At 58.0% G+C, this 19,309-nt stretch overlaps 1 protein-coding gene across 5 annotated transcripts in view; it reads right to left on the bottom strand.

Moving 5' to 3' along the window:
- Positions 1 to 1,770: 1,770 nt before the first annotated feature.
- Positions 1,771 to 19,309, bottom strand: part of LOC122390556 (SRSF protein kinase 3-like) — a 46,326-nt gene continuing 28,787 nt past the window's right edge. For 4 of the 5 annotated variants that reach the window (XM_043383628.1, XM_043383630.1, XM_043383626.1 and 1 more), the window contains exons 3-12: positions 15,465 to 15,619; positions 12,394 to 12,502; positions 11,454 to 11,541; positions 9,860 to 10,054; positions 8,500 to 8,662; positions 7,349 to 8,047; positions 6,767 to 6,973; positions 3,680 to 3,789; positions 3,084 to 3,354; positions 1,771 to 2,779 (exon numbers count right to left, since the gene is read on the bottom strand). In XM_043383628.1, coding sequence (XP_043239563.1) covers positions 2,592 to 2,779; positions 3,084 to 3,354; positions 3,680 to 3,789; positions 6,767 to 6,973; positions 7,349 to 8,047; positions 8,500 to 8,662; positions 9,860 to 10,054; positions 11,454 to 11,541; positions 12,394 to 12,473 — 2,001 coding nt within the window. In that variant the 5' untranslated portion in view covers positions 12,474 to 12,502; positions 15,465 to 15,619 and the 3' untranslated portion in view covers positions 1,771 to 2,591. Of the gene's footprint in view, positions 2,780 to 3,083; positions 3,355 to 3,679; positions 3,790 to 6,766; positions 6,974 to 7,348; positions 8,048 to 8,499; positions 8,663 to 9,859; positions 10,055 to 11,453; positions 11,542 to 12,393; positions 12,503 to 15,464; positions 15,620 to 16,704; positions 17,022 to 19,309 lie in introns of those variants that run through there. The other variant, XM_043383627.1, reaches the window with a different exon arrangement.

Genomic DNA, 19,309 nt, shown 5'->3' with positions numbered 1-19,309 from the left:
TTTTGGACCCCCTTTTATATTCTGTGTTCTTTCTCAGAAACGACCCATTTATTCACGATTATTTTCACTTTTTCATCGACGCCAAGGCCAGACATGTAAAATTTTTTGTCCCAATATGACAATGGCCGTGTTTAACCATCCTCCAAACCGGAATCATTGAAGGAAAAACAACGTTATTTTTGTCCCATAGGCATTAAAGCTTTGAGTAATAAATGACTTTTCTCTTTATGCAGCATTCACGTTCATCTGCTTTGCATGCAGAGCAGGGGGCAAAAAAATGTACCTCATCACAGCCGGCTTTCCCAATGGAACTTTCACTGCTCACTAATACTAATAGTAATAATTCAAGTTTTGTGCTTCATTAGTTTTTGTTCGGATATCACTGCCCACCTTGTAGTTGTAGAGGTTGCAGTTTTGTAGCGCCGTCGTTTCTCTACATACACGACCACACAAAGAACTTTGGAATTGCTCGTTAACTGTAGCTTTTGTGAGCGTTTAAGAATTTCATGTTTTTTGCTCATTTTTGCTCGAACAGTTTGACATCAATTACTCCTGACCTAAGGTGACCTAAGACTTGAAATTTTGTGCGAAGGTTTCAAATTGATGCCCGGTAAGGTACTAAAAATTTGGCGGCGCTGCGCGCCGCCGTTTTTCGCTTTTCAAGAAAACCCACATGGGGGCCAAAATGACCTCCAATCAGGGCGCGGATTAACCTCTCTCTTTAGAAAGGCGTTACTTAATGTTTGGCCGGGGTATACCTACTAGTTATTGATACCACTGATAGGTTGATACTACTGATTGGCATTTGCAAGGGCGCAGTCAAGTTGGGACCACCCCCGCCCCTTACAGCCAAGGTAGGTGCGTATATTTTTTAGCAAAATTATTTTTTGGCAACCTTCCAAAATAAAGTGGCTGAAACCCGAGGAAAGAATAGGATTTGGGGGTAGGTAAGGTTCTGCGGGCTCCATCCTAACGAAAAACCTAATGGTATTGCCGCCCACCCCCCTTTCAGATGCCCCTGGATCCGCCTTTGCCCCGAACTTTATTCCCCCTCTCAACTTTTCCTGTAAAAGTAACCCTGTGGATATTAATTTATGGATGAGAAGACACAAATCTTTCCACTCGTTTTCCATAGAATTTACGTCATTGCCGTCAATATTCCTTTGAGCAAGTGGAAAGTAAGCAAAACACAGCTCCTCGCTTGCGACACCCATGTGAATAACGGACACCAAATCAGGGGCCGTATTCACGTCGATCATTTTCGTAAGAATTTTCTTAAGTTTGACCTACTTCTTAAGTAAATTTTTTATTCACGTGAACTCCGTCGATAAAAACTTAAGAAGTCTCGACGTGAATACCAAATTATACTTACGAAAGAAAATCGACTTACGAAGTCGACGTGAATACGGCCCCTGATTTTATTTGCAATGGCAACGACAAATAGCCATGAGTCGCTAGTTGTGCGTTGAAATATGTTTTAGGACAATTTTGATAGGCATCCATTCAATAAAGCGTGACAGCGTCGTTGGTAGGTCCTTATCGGTCTTGCTAGTGCCTAGTTTATACCCCTGTAGGCATGATAAATCAGCCGGCGCCTGTTTTGCAAAGGATAACCATGTAACAAGTGACAAAACGTAAAACGTATGATAGCTGAGAAGGCTCAAATCTGGCAGTATAATAGCAGCTCAGTGGTGCGGCCGCCAGAAGTTGACAGCCGGCCAGATATTCATGCGTCGACGAAGGCTGACTGAACCAGATGAAACGCAGATATCATGGAAACCTATATTAACTACCGATTCGGGTCCATCAAGCAGCAACTGAACGGAACATGAACCAGCCACAAAGGTAGGGAGAACAGTGCGGCCGTGCGTGAACAGCATCAGCACGGCGTGTTCAATATCGGCTACCGTGAGCAGCCGTCGGCCGGCCGGACGCCGGGCGAAAATCAACGACAAATGACAGCTGAAACCCGCTCAGACGTCAGGACTGTTCGCCACACGCAACGCTACCCTATCAGAAACAATACGAAAGGCATTTCACTGAAAGCGTCCGAGCCCGTGTGCCGGTGGCGTGTTGCCGCGTGTTCGGCGGCGCCGCTCGGCCGGTCGGGATTGTGCAGCAGTGGGAGGTCCAGTCGTTTGTGTTCGGTCCTGTCGCGGCCGGCCGTCCGTCTCTCTGGCTGAGGTGAGGGCAGTGCTGGCCGCCGGCAGTCACTGAGGCGGCAGTCGGACCCGCGGCCCGCTCCGGCCGCCGCCGGGCAGACGCGTCTCACAGAGGGCGTCCCCGGCCGCCGGGCGGCAGAGTTCATTTCACCGCGCGAGGACCGTCCGTCTCACAACCGAGCGGCCGCCGCGCGCGCGCCGCTCCTCGCCGCCGCGCGTCACAGCTGTCCCGCAGCGAACGGGCGCGCCACACTCGTCACAGTCGGCCGGTGCAGAGGTGCGCCATAAACGCACACACCGTGCGCCAATCACGTCTGCGCGGCGCCGGTCACATCATTGGGCTATGGGGCGCCGCGCGCGTCCGCCGGCCGCTCAGCGTACAAAAATACCGGCCGTCTGGGGCGGCGGCCGCGGCCGGGCCGCGCCGCGTCACAACGAGTCGAACCACGGGTGTCGCAGGCAGTCGGCAGCCGTGGCGCGCTGCTCCGGGTCAAAGTGCAGCATCGGCAACAGGAACTCGGCGAAGGCGTGCGCCTCGGCCTCGGGCCACTCGTACTTCTCCATCAGAACCTCGTGCAGCGCCCACGGGTTCAGCTTGAAGATGTGACGCAGCTCGCCTGACGAGACAGGAGAGAGGGGAGGCCGTCAGACACAGAGAACAGACACAAACACAGCAAGTAGGGAACTAATGTGTGATCAGACTGTATGAGCAGACTGAACGAGGGCGAATATAACCGATCAGCATCATCATCATGGGAATGATGAATCGCGGATCGAGGCTGCATGATGCGACTTCAACTGATTTGGACCCATTTACAATATGTGAGTGAAAGGGTTCAGCAGTGGAATTACAGTGACAACGAATTACAATTAGTATGGGTCTATGGGTCATCAGCTCCCGGATGGGCGTCTGTCACGTACCTTTCCTATTGAAGAAGTCGCGCGAGTATTTGCCGCTGAACATTATCCGTTTGGGGATGTCTCCCATGAGCTCGATGATGTGCGCGATGTGGTCCTCGTCTCTGCTGTAGTTCTGACCCGTGTGAGGCTCGAACAGGTAGTCGCCGGTGGCCAGCTCAAACGCCATACACGCCGTGGACCAGATGTCGGCCGGGGGACCGTACCCGGCGCCCAGCAGCACCTCAAGGCACCGGTACTGGCGCGTCTGAATGTCCTCCGTGAAATGGTGGTGCTGCGGGCAGATCAGGTCAGGTCAGGTCAGCACCTCCAGACAGCGGAACTGAAGCAGCACAGGTCAGGTTCTCTAGAAAATGCGCAGATGATACGTCAAACACTTGCACAACAGAACACATTGATATTCTAATTAGGAATTTCTACGTAAAATAACGAGCTAACGGACAAAGTTCTTGCTGCGTGTATCCTTCAGTGATATATCTCCCAGCAGTCCGATCAGCCCCGTGAAGACTCGACTGAGGCATCAACACCGTCACGCTATCAGTCCACGGACCGCCTGACCACCCTCACCACTACCACCATCGGCCTCCCGTTCCACGTACCGTCCAGCAGGCGTTTCCGAGGTCGGCGATCTTAACCTGGATGTCGCACACCTCGTGCACGGGGTCGGGTCTCCTGGGCGGGGCTCCGGTCCGCGCCGTGCCGGCACCGTCTGCCGGCAGGGGGGACGGAGCGTCAGTGAGGGGCCGGGCAGGACAGGAGGACAGGGGAGGGGCGGCAGGACGGTCACGGGTCGGAACGGCTGCGGGACGGGGCTGACATACCACAGTCCAAGATGAAATTATTAGTCGGCCGCTACACAAAAGGAAGAGATGGTTCCGCTCAGTCAGTTAAACGTCTTACTCACAGACACATTGGTCATAGGAGAACCCTGAACAGTCTGTCTCTCCGACAACGAACAATACCCAAACACATAATAATAGCCACAGCGCACTGCCCGATATCACCCGTTTTGTCCCAGCCTCGTACCGTCAGCACTGAAAACCGCTCCCACCATAACACACCACATCGAGCCGTGGCCGTACCTGGGAGCGGAGCGATCACCTCGCCGGGCGACCCGGGCGGTCCGTCCCACTGTCCCACCGAGCGGGGAGTGGGACCGGGGGAGAGGACAGGAGCGGGCGCCGGGACAGAGTCCACCTCCTCCTCGTCCTCTGGCAGGCGGCGCATGGAGTCAGGAGGGGAGGTCAGAGGCGGGCAGGACAGGACTGAACTGAGGACAGGTCGGCGGCGCTGGTAGGCGGTCAGACACCAGCAGAACAGCTGATGCATACTGAACAGCAATGTAGTGCAGGACAGAATGGTAAAGAACAGCTAAATCGGGGGAGAGTGTCACCGGATTATAAGGGCCTTGTTACGCGACTGAAGCACCCAGTGAGAACAATGGATGGCGTCCCTGCCCCACCCCATGACTGCCAGTCCCCGGAACCTGACGCAAAGTCAGCCCCACTGAGCGGCCGGCACTAAATGAGCGCCATAAACAACATAGACGGCCACCGCGACCCGTCCACACGGCCCGAAATAGGCCCGGCGGACATCGGCTGGGCCGTCCGTCATACCCCGCGGCCACTGGGGGGACTCGGCTCTGACTGCAGACACCATTGACAGGCACATCCTACGACCTACTGTTCCAGCCCACAAACCCCAGCGAATGGCCTCGTTCATTCAATGAGACGGGTCCCAGACCGAATATCAGGCCACCTCACAAATTATGTGATCGTCTGTCAAATGAAACGTCACCAAATGATGGCCAGAGCTCCTGATACTTAGATGGACACAACAGCCTTACTCCAGAAGCTCCGAACTATTTCCGCGCTGTTGCCAGCGCCATTCACAGATATTCTACATCAAACCATGTTCCCCATTACGTGAACTTCAGGTTCAGCCCTTTACTCAATAAACACACAATATACCCAGTACCCTGGTAGTCCAGAATTGGAGGATCAAAAGCATGCGATAGCATGCTTTTGCATCCGGAAATTCCCATTGGTGGGTCGCTGAAAAAAAGTTCGGCTGAACCTGTTTGTCAGTGAGTATGTGTGTGAGTTTGTCCAAGCTTTTTTGGACCTGGAGTCAAAATGGGTGGACCGATCGGGACGAAAGTGGGACCGTTTGATTCGTCTCCGGCGAGGTAAACTTTTGGTGCTGGCCTCGGTTCGCTCGGTGCTTCGTGGCACATGCTATTCCGCTTCAAAGTTTCGGTGACACGAAATTTTTTGTCAAGGCTACAGGTCAACCGGAGGTCACGGGCAAAGCCATACTGGCGGGACACATCGGTAACACCTTGAACCAGTTTCCAGGGGGGTTACCGTCTGCGAGGGGTGCAGGCTGCACGTGCTGGGGTCGGAAAACCGTTTTGACGTGAGGTCCTCTGGCTCAAAGAAATTTTAAGCTATCAACCTCAAAATCGGTTCAATGGTAGTCCCAGGCAAGGCCTCCAAAATAATGCACATTTGGTTGAGCTAAACTCTGTGGTGCATGAGCTATGCACGTGCAAGCCGATTGCACCCCTTCGTACGTTGCCACGCCTGCAGGGTAAACGGCAGCTCTAACTGGTTCAAAACTTGCAGGTCATAAGAAGAATACATTTGATCACGACATTCCGGCGAGATGATATCTGAGGGGTGCAAGCTGCGCGTGCGGGGGGCGGATAACGGTTTTGACGAGGGATCCTCTGATCCCGGGAAACGTCGATCTAGCGACACAAAAGTCGGTACACTGATAGAACTAGACGCACGCTATAAGAAACAGAAAGATGGCATGGCGCAGCCGCTATTAATGAAGTCATTGGGCTATGGATCCTCCAATTCTGGCCCAAGGCAACGCACGAGCGCTGCCGGCATCTAGTCACAACATGCATTGACAAAACAGGCTACATATAATTACTCCAACTCATACTTCAACCTGCCAACTTTTCAAAGCGACTCAACTTTTCCCAAGACACCTCCGTCCCAACCCGCCCTCCTACCAACTTCTAATGTCAATTACGCCCCCACCAGCCCTCCCCTGTCACCCATCCCAATTCCCATCCCGTCCATCACCCACTCACACCCCCGGCGCCCGTCCAACCTTCGATATCGACCCAGCCGTCACTGTCTCCTCCGTCCGCGGGTGGCGGCGCGCCGTCCCCGCACGCGTCCAGCGGCAGCAGCGGCCGGCGGGCCGGCGGCTCCAGGAGCGCAGAGTCGGACAGCGAGCCGCCCGCCGCCGGGGCGGAGGTCGGCGGCGACACCGGGGCGGGAGGAGGTGGGACAGGAGCGGCAGGAGTCGGAGACGGGGCCGAGACAGGAGCAGGAGGTGAGACCGGAACAGGAGCAGGAACAGAGCCGTCTGGGGAAGGAGACGAGCCTGGGGAGGACGCTGTCAGTGGTGGGTCGTTTGGGTGAGGACAATACTGGGATAGTTATATAGGAAAATGATAGTTTCATAGTTATAGGCAAAGCGACTGAAGGAAAGAATGAAGGTGACGACGTCGGGCAGCGGTAAGGGGTAAGATATGATGTTCCTCAGGTAAACGACAAACCTTGGGATAACCTTGACATTCGCTGAATGCCCCACAGTATCCACAGTCGCCAGCTGACTGCCGCTGATTAGTCCTCCTGCTCCCCCCGTCTGAACTGTCCACTGACCGTCTGCCGCCGCCGGTGTCTCGGGCGGCTCGGCGCCCTGCTCGGCCCGCCGCGCCGGCGCCGCCCCAGCGCTGTCCACCGCCGTCCCGCCGGCCGCCGGTGTCGCCGCGCCCGCCTCCTCCAGGTCGTACGGCAGCGTCACCGTCTCGCCGCCCTGCGCGTGCTCCACCATGCCCACCTCCATGTTGGCCAGACTCTGGCGGTTCGCTGCGGAGGGGCACGTGCGCGCAGGACGGGTTAGGCGCGGCCGACAGCGGCGGGCTCGGCAAGGGCGGCGCAGCATTCAGCTAGTTACAGCAGTGGATAGTGAGGGAGCACTCCACAGTTCATTGTGGATGACAGCCTTTGATGTAGAGACCAGTAATTGTAGTGCTCACTCTACACTCAAAGGTTTCAGTTGAATATCAAACAAGAACAAAAGAGACGTTAGAAATCCACGATGCAAAATGTTTATCGCACACAAGGAAACGCAATTAGCTGAAGATCATCCGGGATGCAGTCTCCAATGTTAAAGCTGGCAGTAGTACGGGCAGAGAGTTTTCGTACCCCGCCCTCCCCAGCTACCCCCTGCGCGCTGCTCACCGGTTTTGACGGCCTCTGCACTGGGGTCGGTGCGGTCGCGCGGGTCGTGCGGCTCGTCCTCGGGCCTCCGGCGGTGGTCGGCCTCCCTCCTCCTCCTCTCCACCGCTCTGTCCTCCTCCCCCTCTGCCGGAGGAGGCGGGGAGGCGGCGTCTCCGTTCACCTTAGTCTCCTCCTGTGTGTCCGCCGCGGGCTGAGCGGCGCCGTTCTGCAGTGGCGCCGGCGCCGGGTCTGCTGCCGGTACTGGATCTGCTGCTGCCGCCGGGTCTGCCGCCGCCGGGTCCGCGGCCGGCGCCGGGTCTGCTGCTGGTGTCGGGTCCGCTGCCGGTGACGAGTCCGCGGCGGCCGGCGCCGGGCTCGCCTCCGCCGTCCCGTTGGTGGGAGCCGGCGGGCCGTCCGTCCCCGTCCCGTTGGTGGCCGCCGGCGGACCGTCCTTCCCTGTCCCGTTGGTCGCTGCCGCCGCCGGCTGACTGCTCTGCCCGCCGGCACCGTTCTCAGAGGCGGCTCCGTTCAACTCCGGGCCGGAGGCGGCAGCAGTCGCGGCGCCGGCCTCGGCGTGCTCCCGCTCCCACTGCTCCGTCAGCTCGGCCATCTGCTCGAGACGCTTGGCCTGCCGCTTGGCCTTCTTCTTCAGCTTCTTCTTCTTGTTTTTGGTGAGTGTGGACGGGTCGGGTTGCTGCAGGTGCTTTGGTGTGGTGGCCACTGCCGAACGGAAGGGGGAGCGTCAGCATGACGTCTGCTTAAACAACTGTTTGCTACCCGTTTTGAATTCATCGCAATAATCATGAGACAAAAGACATACGAACGAAAGAAGCCAGCATCAGACAGGTCTTTCGTCTGCATATATACACGGTCCGCCATTACATCTCTGATCTCCCTGTAACTCACTGAAGGAGCCGGGCAGCTTGGGCCTTATCTCCCTCCCCCTCTCAACTCACTGAAGGGACAGCGGTTGAGTCTATCTCTCCCGCCTAACCCAATGAAGGAGCCGGACAGCAATTCTAGTCCTTTTCCCAGTTACTCACTGAAGGAGCCGGGCAGTTTGAGTCCCATCCTCCGGTTACTCACTGAAGGAGCCGGGCAGTTTGAGTCCCATCCTCCGGTTACTCACTGAAGGAGCCGGGCAGTTTGAGTCCCGTCCCCCGGTTACTCACTGAAGGAGCCGGGCAGTTTGAGTCCCATCTTCTGGACCTGGGCGGCGTCGGCGGCCAGCCGCCGCACCTGCGCCTCGTCCACACAGAGCAGCACGTTCTCCGGCTTTATGTCTGTGTGAATGATCTGACACTTGGTGTGCATGTAGTCCAGGCCCTGCAGCACCTGTCACATGCGAACGGCGGGGTCAGTCGAGGAACCGGGGGCAACCGAAATCAAAGGCCGTAACCGATAACCAGCCGAACCAGTTACACATGCAGTAACCGAATTAAACAACGGTACATACGAGTACAGCGAAATGGAGATGAACGGAAGGAAGTGAAGTGAACAAATGGAAAGGCAACTAGGTATGAACATTGAACAGGTGTGTGTGTGTGGTCAGTGGTCACGTTCCGCTGAGCAATCAGACTAGACTGCAGTTCAGGGTCACCGTCAGTAACTATAAACAGCATGAGTCATCGGCACCCCTTGCCTAGCATGCGGTCGATGTGACGAGAATGGAAAACACTTCGCCCTCGTCCAGCACCAATGTTGACCACCATCCTCAAACACCCGGGCTGGCAGGCCGTCCATTTCAGGCCCAACCCAGCGGCTGACGCGCTCACTGGGACAGGCTGTTACCCGGCGCCTGATTAATTGACCACCAGCGGGGCAGCCTGGCCAACTTCGCAGACCCCGGGAGTGCGACCAGCCGCGGTAATCGATAATTATGTAACGGGGATACGGCAACAAACACCCGACGTAACCCACAGTGCCCGGAGATAGCGCCAAGGGCGGCGTGAGGTTCGGGGAGCAGCATCTCAGCTGTGTCCGCCAAGCTGGCGGCCGGCGGGGACGGTCCCAGATTCACCCACACCGCCCCGGTCTGCTGTCAGTACTACGCTATCGCCCATCGGGGTCCAGGTTTGGTGAGCCCGGCCATTTTCGGCTGCACCCATTCCGTGCCGCGCCCCAGCAGTCAGCGGCATCCACCGCTTACCAAGCAGATCGGCTCGTGAAAACGCTGGCTAATCTACAGCGACAACAAACTGAGACCCGGCTCGGGGTGCTGAGCGTTTAGCTGTTGTACAAATCCCGTAACCCACTCAGTAATGCCTTGTAATGCCCCGCTAAACTCTTCCAAAACCTGACGGCAGCACATCCTGGCACGGATACCGTAACTCAACAGGACATTAACATACCACACGGGTCCAGTCATTTGGTCGGCACGCGGTCGTCGTTCAACATCACGAGCTGGTCCTGCCGTCCACCAAAGAGCTAAGCCCCAAGCCCCGAGCGTATCGCTTCAGCCTAGGAAAGCTACCACTGCCTCTCCGCCTACCCCTCCCCAGAGCACACACTAACCCCGGCGGGCGCACGCACCTGTTTGATGATGGATTTGACGTTCTGCATGGGGATGCCCTGGTAGTTGCTGCGGATGATGAGCTTCAGCAGGTTGTGTCCCAGCACCTCGAACACCATGCAGACGTGGGTGCCGTTGACGCCGTTGATTTTGAAGTCGTCCAGGAGCTGGACGGTCCGCTCCCGCGACGGATCCTCCTCGTCACTGTCACGGACCTGCGGGAAACAGGTCAGTGACTTCAGCGGCAATACACTCCTTGGATGAGTATTGTTGCAGAATTCAGGTCATCACACACGCACACATGTCTCGCGAGAGGAAGGTGCATATTCATATACATTCACGATAGCATTGCGAGGGTGGCGGGAAGACCGATAGAAAGCAGCAAACGCAAAAGGCGGGAGACGCTTTAGTTGCTTTACAGCGAGGACGTGTCAATGGCCGGAGGATGTCACAGGGCCAGAACACTGGCATTTTATGCCTGAGTACGTGAATGTTTGGGTGTGACGCTCGCAACCCCCCCCCCCCCCGCAGTAGCCATCACAGTCGCCGGTATCGTCAGCCCGGTGCGGTGGTAACCCCCGCGGCTATTCCCGTCCCCACCGTCCCCCTGCGCCCGTCGCTGGCGCCGGAACAAAGGCCCGCTCTCGGCTGGATCCCGTCCGTCCGTCCGTCGAGTGGGGACCGCCCGCCGGCCCGGCCCGGGACGGATCACAGCCGTCGGCACCGGCCAGCCAGCGGCGCGGGTACCAGGCGACCGCGACAGGGGTGTAGTGATGTAACACCTCACGACTGAAAACACTAGCCCCAAGGTTCAAACTCAGTGAATTCAGTTGCTTCTTCAATCAACAAAGACGGCTATAGGATCAGTCACTAATCCTGATATTTATCCTAATGGAATTCTGTGTGACCCCTGCAATGAGCTCCCAACCTCCAAATTGTCCCTGCCGCGAGCCCCCTTCGGAAAGACCAATGCCAAGTTCGGCTCAGTAATGAGGAAAGTACGCCAGTATAGGCGAGATCCACGACCCAGAGAGCCACACTTGCGGTCTCGCCTCATCTCTTCAATGACACTGCGGCACGTGGCAGAAGGCAGGAGAGGAGGGGGTGGCCCACAGTTACATAAACCGCACCCAGTTGTGTGATGAAAGCAACATCCTTTGCCTCAATAACACGGCAATATCTGTCTCATCTGGCAAATGGACAACCGTAGCTCAGGAAACGCGCTGGGCCATTTAAACACACTCGCAACGAATTCCGTTGCTCCGGCATTGGTGACGTGCGACTTACGTGCACCATTCCTCCTGGGCCAGTAAAAATAAGCCGCGCCGCTCAGACGCGAAGGGTCCAATTCCTCGGTGACGTCAGCCAGAATACTGCGTCCAAAGGCCGTATCTCAGAGTCCCATCCCCATCCCAGCCCAGCCCACTGGAAGGTGTTCCGGCTCACGCAATCCGCGGACAGGAGAGAGAGGGGGAGGGGGAGGGTGGAGAGAGAGAGAGAGAGGGAGGGAGCAGCGGAGCAGAGATGACAGGTCCGCGAGCCCGGGGCAGCGTTTCAAACAACAAACAGCGCTCGCGTCACCGGCCCTACTGGCGCCCCGCCCGCCATACTAACACATTTGAGCAGTTTGATCTCGTCCAGCGCCGTCTCCGTGTAGTGGCTGGCGCTCTTGACGACCTTCATGGCCACGAACCGCTTGTCCCTGCGGGGCGAAACGGCAGGTCAAAGGTCAGGGTCACAATAGAGGTGCAGCGTAAACGGGGCCACACACCGGGAGGCGAGACCTCATCAACTTGGAAACAGAGAGGAGAACAGCTTCGGACAAAAGCTCTCAACTTGAGTTATGTACTTTTGGGACGCAAGCAGTGTCTACAGTAATCCTACCGATTCTATTCACTACATTGTGATATGCTACAATGTGCATAACAAAACCTTCTCCCATAAAGGCGCATCATGACACAGTTATTCAGTGTTACAAACGTACATACGTTGTAATAACACCGTTACGAGTCATACCAATACAGTCCCGTCATGAATCAGCTGCCCGTTCGAAGCACATCTGCAGCCGAAATACTCGTAAATCCATTCACGAATGGTTCAAGCCATGTAATGGACACGATAGTGGGGCCAATGACAACTGAGTACTGCTGATCTGCATCGGAATATCAAAGCGCGAGCCGCCGTCAAATATTCAGGAACTCATGCAACTGGCCGGCATTACGTAAACCAGTTACCGTTCAGTCGCGGCGCGCACAATGGCAGGAAGAACTGCGCATAAGCCCGGGTACAGAATACCAGCAAACCGGGGGGTACCGCGTACAATCACAGGGTGTTCAGAATACCAACAAACCAGGGGGAACCGCCTACAATCCCAGGACGAACTGTACACAATCCCAGGGGCGTACACACAGTACCCACAAAAAGGGGAGAGCTGCTCCACCGCACAACATAGTAACCCACTGCGAAACAGGTATCAGTTCTCTTTGACAGCATCGCAGCCCATCACAGAGCCAACCGCTCCCTTCCGTCGCCCACCCTGCCGCCGCCGGCTTACCGTATATCCCAGCAGAGCCAGACGGTAGAGAAGTGGCCCCAGCCCAGCTTCCTGATGACGTGGTAGCGGCCGTGGAACATGTCGCCGATCTGCACCGGGTGGTAGCCGCCTGCGGACACGGCCGGCGGGTCAGGGCGGCGCAGCGCCGTCACGGTCGTGGCCGCCGCGGACGCGCTGACCAGCAGCGTCACGGCGGCCGTACAGGCGGGGGTGGACGCGGAGACGGAGCTCCCCGTGGCGGCGCGCAGCCAGCCCGGCGGCGAGCGGTGCCGGTCAGAGGCCGGGTCTCGGAGGGCGGCCTCGGCGGCCCGCTCCCACTCGTGGTCGGCCCGGCGCGGGCACGGCTGCGGCGCCTCCATCACAGCCATTCAGCGGCGACTGGCGAGGGGTCTGGCGGCCACACACCACTGGGGTCCAGCGCCGGTCGGCCGGCTGGCTGACCACCGTCCAGCGCCGCGCCGCCCGCACTGAGCACAGCCCGGTCCTCCGGCACACCACCCACACTCACAGCGCCACAGAGTGCGTGACTGCCCACAGGCCGCGCTGCCGGGCCGCCGCTATCACTCACACCAGCCGGCCGGGGCCCCGGTGCGGCCCTCACTGACCGCCGCGCTGACCGCCGCGCTGACCGCCGCGCTGACCGCCGTGCTGACCGCTGACCACTGGCTGCTGACCAGCCGGACCGGCCGCCGCAGCGGTCCTCATCCATAGGCAGCGGCCAGCCGCAGCGGGCGGCCAGCCGCCGCGGGGGTGCAGTGACGCACATGGCAGGCCGGTCCGTCAGTGGGGTGGGCCGCGCGGCGCACTGGTCAGCGCAGAGTGTCGGGTGCAGCCGCACCAGCACCGCAATTCGCGAGTGTCCGGGAGGGGAGCGTCCAATCACGTGCGTACCCGGTGCACATGTGCATGATCCGGCGCACGTGAGGTGCATGCTGGTGTGTTCAATGGTGACGGGGCCGCCGGGTAGTGCGGTGACTATGATGGAACGGGAACCGCTACTCATATCGGGTCATCAAACTAACTGATAGAGGAGGGGATGAGAGGAGGGGGGGGGGGTTGCGAGTGGCGACCGAGGCAACGACCCAAACAGGAACAACAAACCAGCAGCTCCGAGAATTGATAGAAGATTTACCTAATGCCTTCCCAAGAACATCTATCATCCTTGAACAACTTGAAGCACTAGGAACTTTGTAATAGGCTTCTTTGACTCAGATGATAGCAGATCCTATCTACCGACTTTTGACAACACTTCAAACCAGATTAGGGACATGAATCCGCTACCGTGTCTCTGCAGTCCGTTTTACAGGGGGGCAGTTCATAGAGGCGACAGTGCTGTCAGCTGTCAGACGGTGACAGGGGCCAGGTGTCACTGTCAGCTGAACTGTCTGACAGTGACAGAGGCCAGGTGTCGGACCGTCATCGCCGGCGCGGCAAATGTCGGCGCCGACACTCCCCGGCGGCGACAGAAGCGGCTCTGTCCGACCGGCCGGTCGTCGCTCCGGCCATACGTCCAACACGAGGCTGAAGTTTGCTCCCAGTCGCTGCCCGGGCAATACGTGCGCCACGCAGCCAGTCAGGCACTGCCATCCAGGGTATACCAATGACACAGCGCACGGCCGGGCAGGATGGTGCGACACTCGGGCCACTGAGTGCGGACGCCGCTCCCGGCACCAATGATCGAAATTGAAGTCATCCACGTCCATTGACCGATTATTGTTGGCATCCCATAACACTGTGTCGAGCTGACCAGCTAAGTCGTCAAACACAGCTAATTACACGACACAGAGGTCCATGGACGGGGCACAACTCGCTCCGAGTAGCACGTAGATGGTTAGAGACAAAACCGTTTAGATAAATTATAGGTAGGCAAGCGTTGAACGCGGAATGCATGTTGTAAAGTCCGAGGCACTGGCACCAAAACATCAAGGTAGGTACTTAGTCAGCTCAGAGTACGACGCATGCCAACGAAGAACATTTTACATTTATTTTTTAACATTCAGCGAGCTGCTGATGCAATGAACGGCCACAGCGAACTTTAGGTCGCGTCGTTTCGCTCTTTACTGCGGTGTTGAAATCGATACTCCATTCACCGCGTACCACTGCACCGCGCCCGTCGGGGTAAGGTCAGGCGTGTCATCACCCGCCACTCACACCAGGCTTGTACTCGAGGTCAGGTAAACAGTCGTCCAGCGGGTCCAGTCAGGTCAGGTCAGCGGCCACGAAACAGGCTTATAATCGGAGTCAGGGTCGGGTCAGACCTTTTTGTTTTAGGGTCGAGTAAGGTCAGCTCAGCGGTCACCCACCGGGTTTGTAATGAGAGGTCAGGTCAGCGACCACCCACCAGGTTTGTAGTCAGAGGTTAGGTCAGCGGTCACCCAACGGGCTTGTAGTAGGAGGGTCAGGGTCAGGTCAGGTCAGCAGTCACCTACCGGATTTGTTAACAGAGGTCAGGTCAGCGGTCACCCACCGGGTTTGTAGTCAGAGGTTAGGTCAGGTCAGGTCAGGTCAGGTCAGGTCAGGTCAGGTCAGCGGCCACCCACCGGGCTTGTAGTCGGAGGGTCAGGTCAGGTCAGCGGTCACCCACCGGGTTTGTGGTGAGTCAGGTCAGGTCAGGTCAGGTCAGGTCAGCGGTCACCCACCGGGTTTGTAATCAGAGGTCAGGTCAGCGGCCACCCACCGGGTTTGCAGTCGGAGGTCAGGTCAGGGTCAGGTCAGCGGCCCCTCACCGGGTTTATAGTCAGAGGTTAGGTCAGGCCAGGTCAGGTCAGGTCAGCGGTCACCCACCGGGTTTGTAATCAGAGGTCAGGTCAGCGGTCACCCACCGGGTTTGTAGTCGGAGGGTCAGGTCAGGTCAGGTCAGGTCAGCGGTCACCCACCGGGTTTGTAATCAGAGGTCAGGTCAGCGGTCACCCACCGGGTTTGTAGTCGGAGGGTCAGGTCAGGGTCAGGTCAGCGGCCACCCACCAGGTTTGTTAACGGAGGTCAGGTCAGCGGTCACCCACCGGGTTTGTAGTCGGAGGGTCAGGTCAGGTCAGGTCAGGTCAGGTCAGGTCAGGTCAGCGGTCACCCACCGGGTTTGTAGTCGGAGGGCGCCTCCTGCTCGTCATCGTCCGAGCCGAGGATCTCCTCCTCCTTTTCGTCGTCGCTGCCGATGCTCTCCTTCTCGTCGTCGCTGGCGGCGCTGTCCTTCTCAGAGACGCTCGCCTCCGTCCGCGACGACTCGGTCCTGTCGACACAGACAGTCAGTTACATATACTACTCGGTCCTGGCGGGACATAGTCAGATGCAGGCAAATGGGAGTGGAGTTTTACGGGGTTGGCTGGCTCGACACGAAAGCACCTGTCATCTCCAGAACATGAGACGGAAAGTCACAGGAACATAAACAAACAGAGGTCTGACTCACACAGCTGAGGCTGAGAGAAAGACTGACCATCATCGAAAGGCAGACATGGAGTCGGATGGTAGCTTCTTTTGTTCAGAACGACAGGGCCTACCGCTTAACACCGATCCGTTTATTGGTCATAACATGGTCACCAGGTGGCCGTAAAACGTCAAACTACACGACCCCTACAACTACGATTACCACAGCGGGCAGCGCCAGTAGAGCTCTGAGGACAGGTGGCAGCGCCGTGGTAAACAGCCCTGACCCTGAGCGCCCCCGAGTACCGGGGGAGGGGGACGCTCGGGGGGGGGGCGTTACCATGCACGCCCCAGCGGTCGCCTCAACCGCCCGAGTCGGCGGTGTCACCGATCGATGGCGCCCGTCAGCTGGCCCACCGGGGGTAGGCAGGGGCCCGAGGGGGCCGGGGGGCCGCGGGGGACAGAATCGGCACCGTCGAACAGTCCGGCAGCGCCAGCGGGGCGCCGCAGCTCGGCGGTCAGCTGATCTGAGCGGGAGCCGTCCTCCGGCCAGCAGCACCAGCTGACCGGGCGGCGGCGTCCTCCGGGGGGAGGAGTGCGTGCCGGGGTCATTGCGTGAGGCCGGCTCACACTAACGGTCGCTGCCCGCCGCACCGTCTGACTGACGGATGATCAACGGAGATGAGAGAAGTGAAGGGAGAGGAGGATCCCGGGGACTCGGCAACGGGAGAGGCCTCTCAGAGATACCCGGGGGTAGTGAGGAGACGTGGCGCCAAGGCCGTCCGAGGAAGAAATTAGAAAACCAAACGCTGGCACAACGGAAAACACAGCATTCTGCCACTGGACGGCAAGCGAGCCATACCGCTCCTTTCTCACAGGGCACCCAGCTTCAGCAGTGCGGAGCACACACCACATCCACCAGCAGCACCATTTTGGCACCACTGCACTGACCCCAGTCGGCCTCCTGCCCAGCGGCGCGGCGGCGGCTCGTATCTGGCCGGCTCCCAGAGCGCGGTCACCACCCGCCACAGGAAACGGTACATCCCGGGCCGCACCAGTCACCATCACCACCGACACTGCACCATCACCACCGCCATCACACACCACCGGCACCAGCCATCACCACTGGCACCAGCCCGGCCGCCGCCGCCGCCGACCGCGGGTCAGGTCAGGGCCGGTCGGCGCCGCCCCCGGTGACCGGTCAGCCGACCCGCGGCGGCCGCAGAGGACTGGCGCCGGCCGAGCCGAGCCGAGCCGAGCTCCACACTGCGTGTCTCCTCTGAGAAGGACAGTGGACCGGGGACAGAGGAGCGGGGGCACAGTGAGAGGGGTGTCTCCACCGCCCTGCCCCGACCGCAGACAGACCCAGGCCCTCTGCTAAGCGGCACGCGGGCGGTTCCGTTTGACGCACAGAGGGGCCGGCAGACCGCAGGACGGGACACAGTGGACACACTGGGGCCACAGGACAGGCGGCGGGGACAAACTGGGGACACAGCGGACACACTGGGGTCACAGGACAGCGCGGCGGCGGGGCGCCAGTGAAGGGTATCGGGATCAGCGCAGCGTCCCTGGTCCGGCAGACCAGCCACTCGCCGCCGCACGTCTGTCCGTCCGTCTGCCTGACCGTCCGGCTGGACACCAGGCGACCGCTGACCGGCCGGCTCCGATACCGACAGCACACGGCCGTGTATATTGTTTTTATTGGGGCTTGTATCGGTTCAACGATAACGCGGAGCCAGCAGAACGGCGTCTGGCTTACTAAAATAACCCTTTCTGAAGTATGCCTTTCAAGGTCACTCCGTTATTTTATACTGAGGATGAGAGAATGCCTGACATGGAACTCCACACACCACTTCAATCACAAGCCCAGCCAGACAGACGCAGCCCGTAGTGATGCCAAAGTGTCAGCTCCATTCTGAAATGTTGACATCCGAACGCCGCACGTTTATAAACATAACGAATGAGCTCAGGGTGGGATTCGATTTGAAAACCCGTTGAGACCAGATTCAACACCGACAGTCGCCTATAGCTATCGGCGAACGGGAAATAAAAATAAACAACGCACAATAATATGGTCATGTCTTTAGTCAAACTCGACTGCAAGAATAAAAAAAAAAATGGCTATCCACCAGCACAGAGAAGCGCTGAGTGTTACACCCAGCAGCCGCCCTTGGAAGAAACTGTGTTACAGGCGTTATAACAGAGCCAAGTGATGGCCTGGCAGCCAATCGGTGGCGGCCCATTTCGGGGGAACGGCCGCCCATTTGGCCGGGACTGTCCGACAGCCGACTGCTGCCGTGACAGAGTGGCGGGGCCGCCCGCCGTCCGTCCGCGTCCACACTGCCGCTGACTCGCGGCGCCTGTACGGACCCTACCGGAGAGGGCGGCTCAGACCGGTACTCAGGTAGGCTTTCCTTCCACTCAGTAAACACAGAACTACAGCACACAGAAGTCATACGGCAGCGAAGGGTGACGCATCAGGCAGCAGCAAACAAACACCGAGGATAAAGCAAAGCACCAGATTTTCTATAAGGAAACTACTACAACTGCGGAAATGAGCAGTGGCCTTGCATCATATGCCAACTAGCATTATGACGCAACAGAGTGAACAATAAATAGCACTGAGCTACCTAACTCCCGAGAAAGATGATCAAAGGCGCCGTGCGTGCGGGTCACTGCCGGCCGGCCCGGAAGTGGTCGCTATTTCCGGACTCGGCGCCGCCCAGTTCCGCCGGTTCCGGGTGACGCCGGAGCGGTCACACACGCCGGAGGACGCGCTCAGCCAGGGGAGCGGGGAGGGGCCGTATAACCAGACAAGACGGGGTGTGAGAATTGGCAGGACGGTCCGGAACTACAGGATAGAGGAGCTTTTAGAGAACAGCGGCAGCCGCCAGTGAACTAAGCACAAACCGTGAGCCAATTTAGAGTGTGAGAGTGTTAAGAATGTTAGAGTGTGTTGTATTAAACGCATATTTCCTCAGCTCACTGGTTTTCCCTCGCAGGCACAGATACGGAGCAGGGTTAGGGCTAGGTGCAAACGATCGACAGGCGGTAGCGCGCTGACCCTGCGATCTGCCCAGTTTCATCAGCAGCTCCATAATTGACACCACGGGCCGCAGTGCCCCGTTTTCAGAGCACCGAACGATCGGAAAACGGCACGCATTGATTGGCAATTCGCGCACAGAGAACTTTCACCGCCGATATTCGTCGTTGCAATACGGCGACTCTCAATTGGATTACTGGCCTGGCTGCAGAGCAACGGGATTCTATTGGAGTTCCAAGAAACCTACGATTCGATTACTGAGTAACAATCGAATCATTGTAAGACGGGAATAATTGGCAACTACCCATATCTCGCCTCCCTTTGATCATTTGTGCTGAGGGCCGTCCGCCTTCCTTTGATCTCTCACGATACGGTTATGCGGTACCTTTGCACCTGTGAGTGCCATAATTGCATCAACTGGCACTGAGCACGGTGCGGTACTCCCCTCGCTGCAGGACGGCCCTGTCTCCCCCAGTTTCTGCAGCCTCGACCGGTGTCACCGCCGCTGCCGCC

Source organism: Amphibalanus amphitrite, unplaced genomic scaffold, assembly GCF_019059575.1.
Source record: "Amphibalanus amphitrite isolate SeventyFive unplaced genomic scaffold, NRLGWU_Aamphi_draft 000400F_arrow, whole genome shotgun sequence".
In the NCBI taxonomy this organism is placed as follows: Eukaryota; Metazoa; Arthropoda; class Thecostraca; order Balanomorpha; family Balanidae; genus Amphibalanus; species Amphibalanus amphitrite.
The sequence above is the reverse complement of the archived record's forward strand: the minus strand, read 5'-3'. Positions and strand labels throughout refer to the sequence as shown.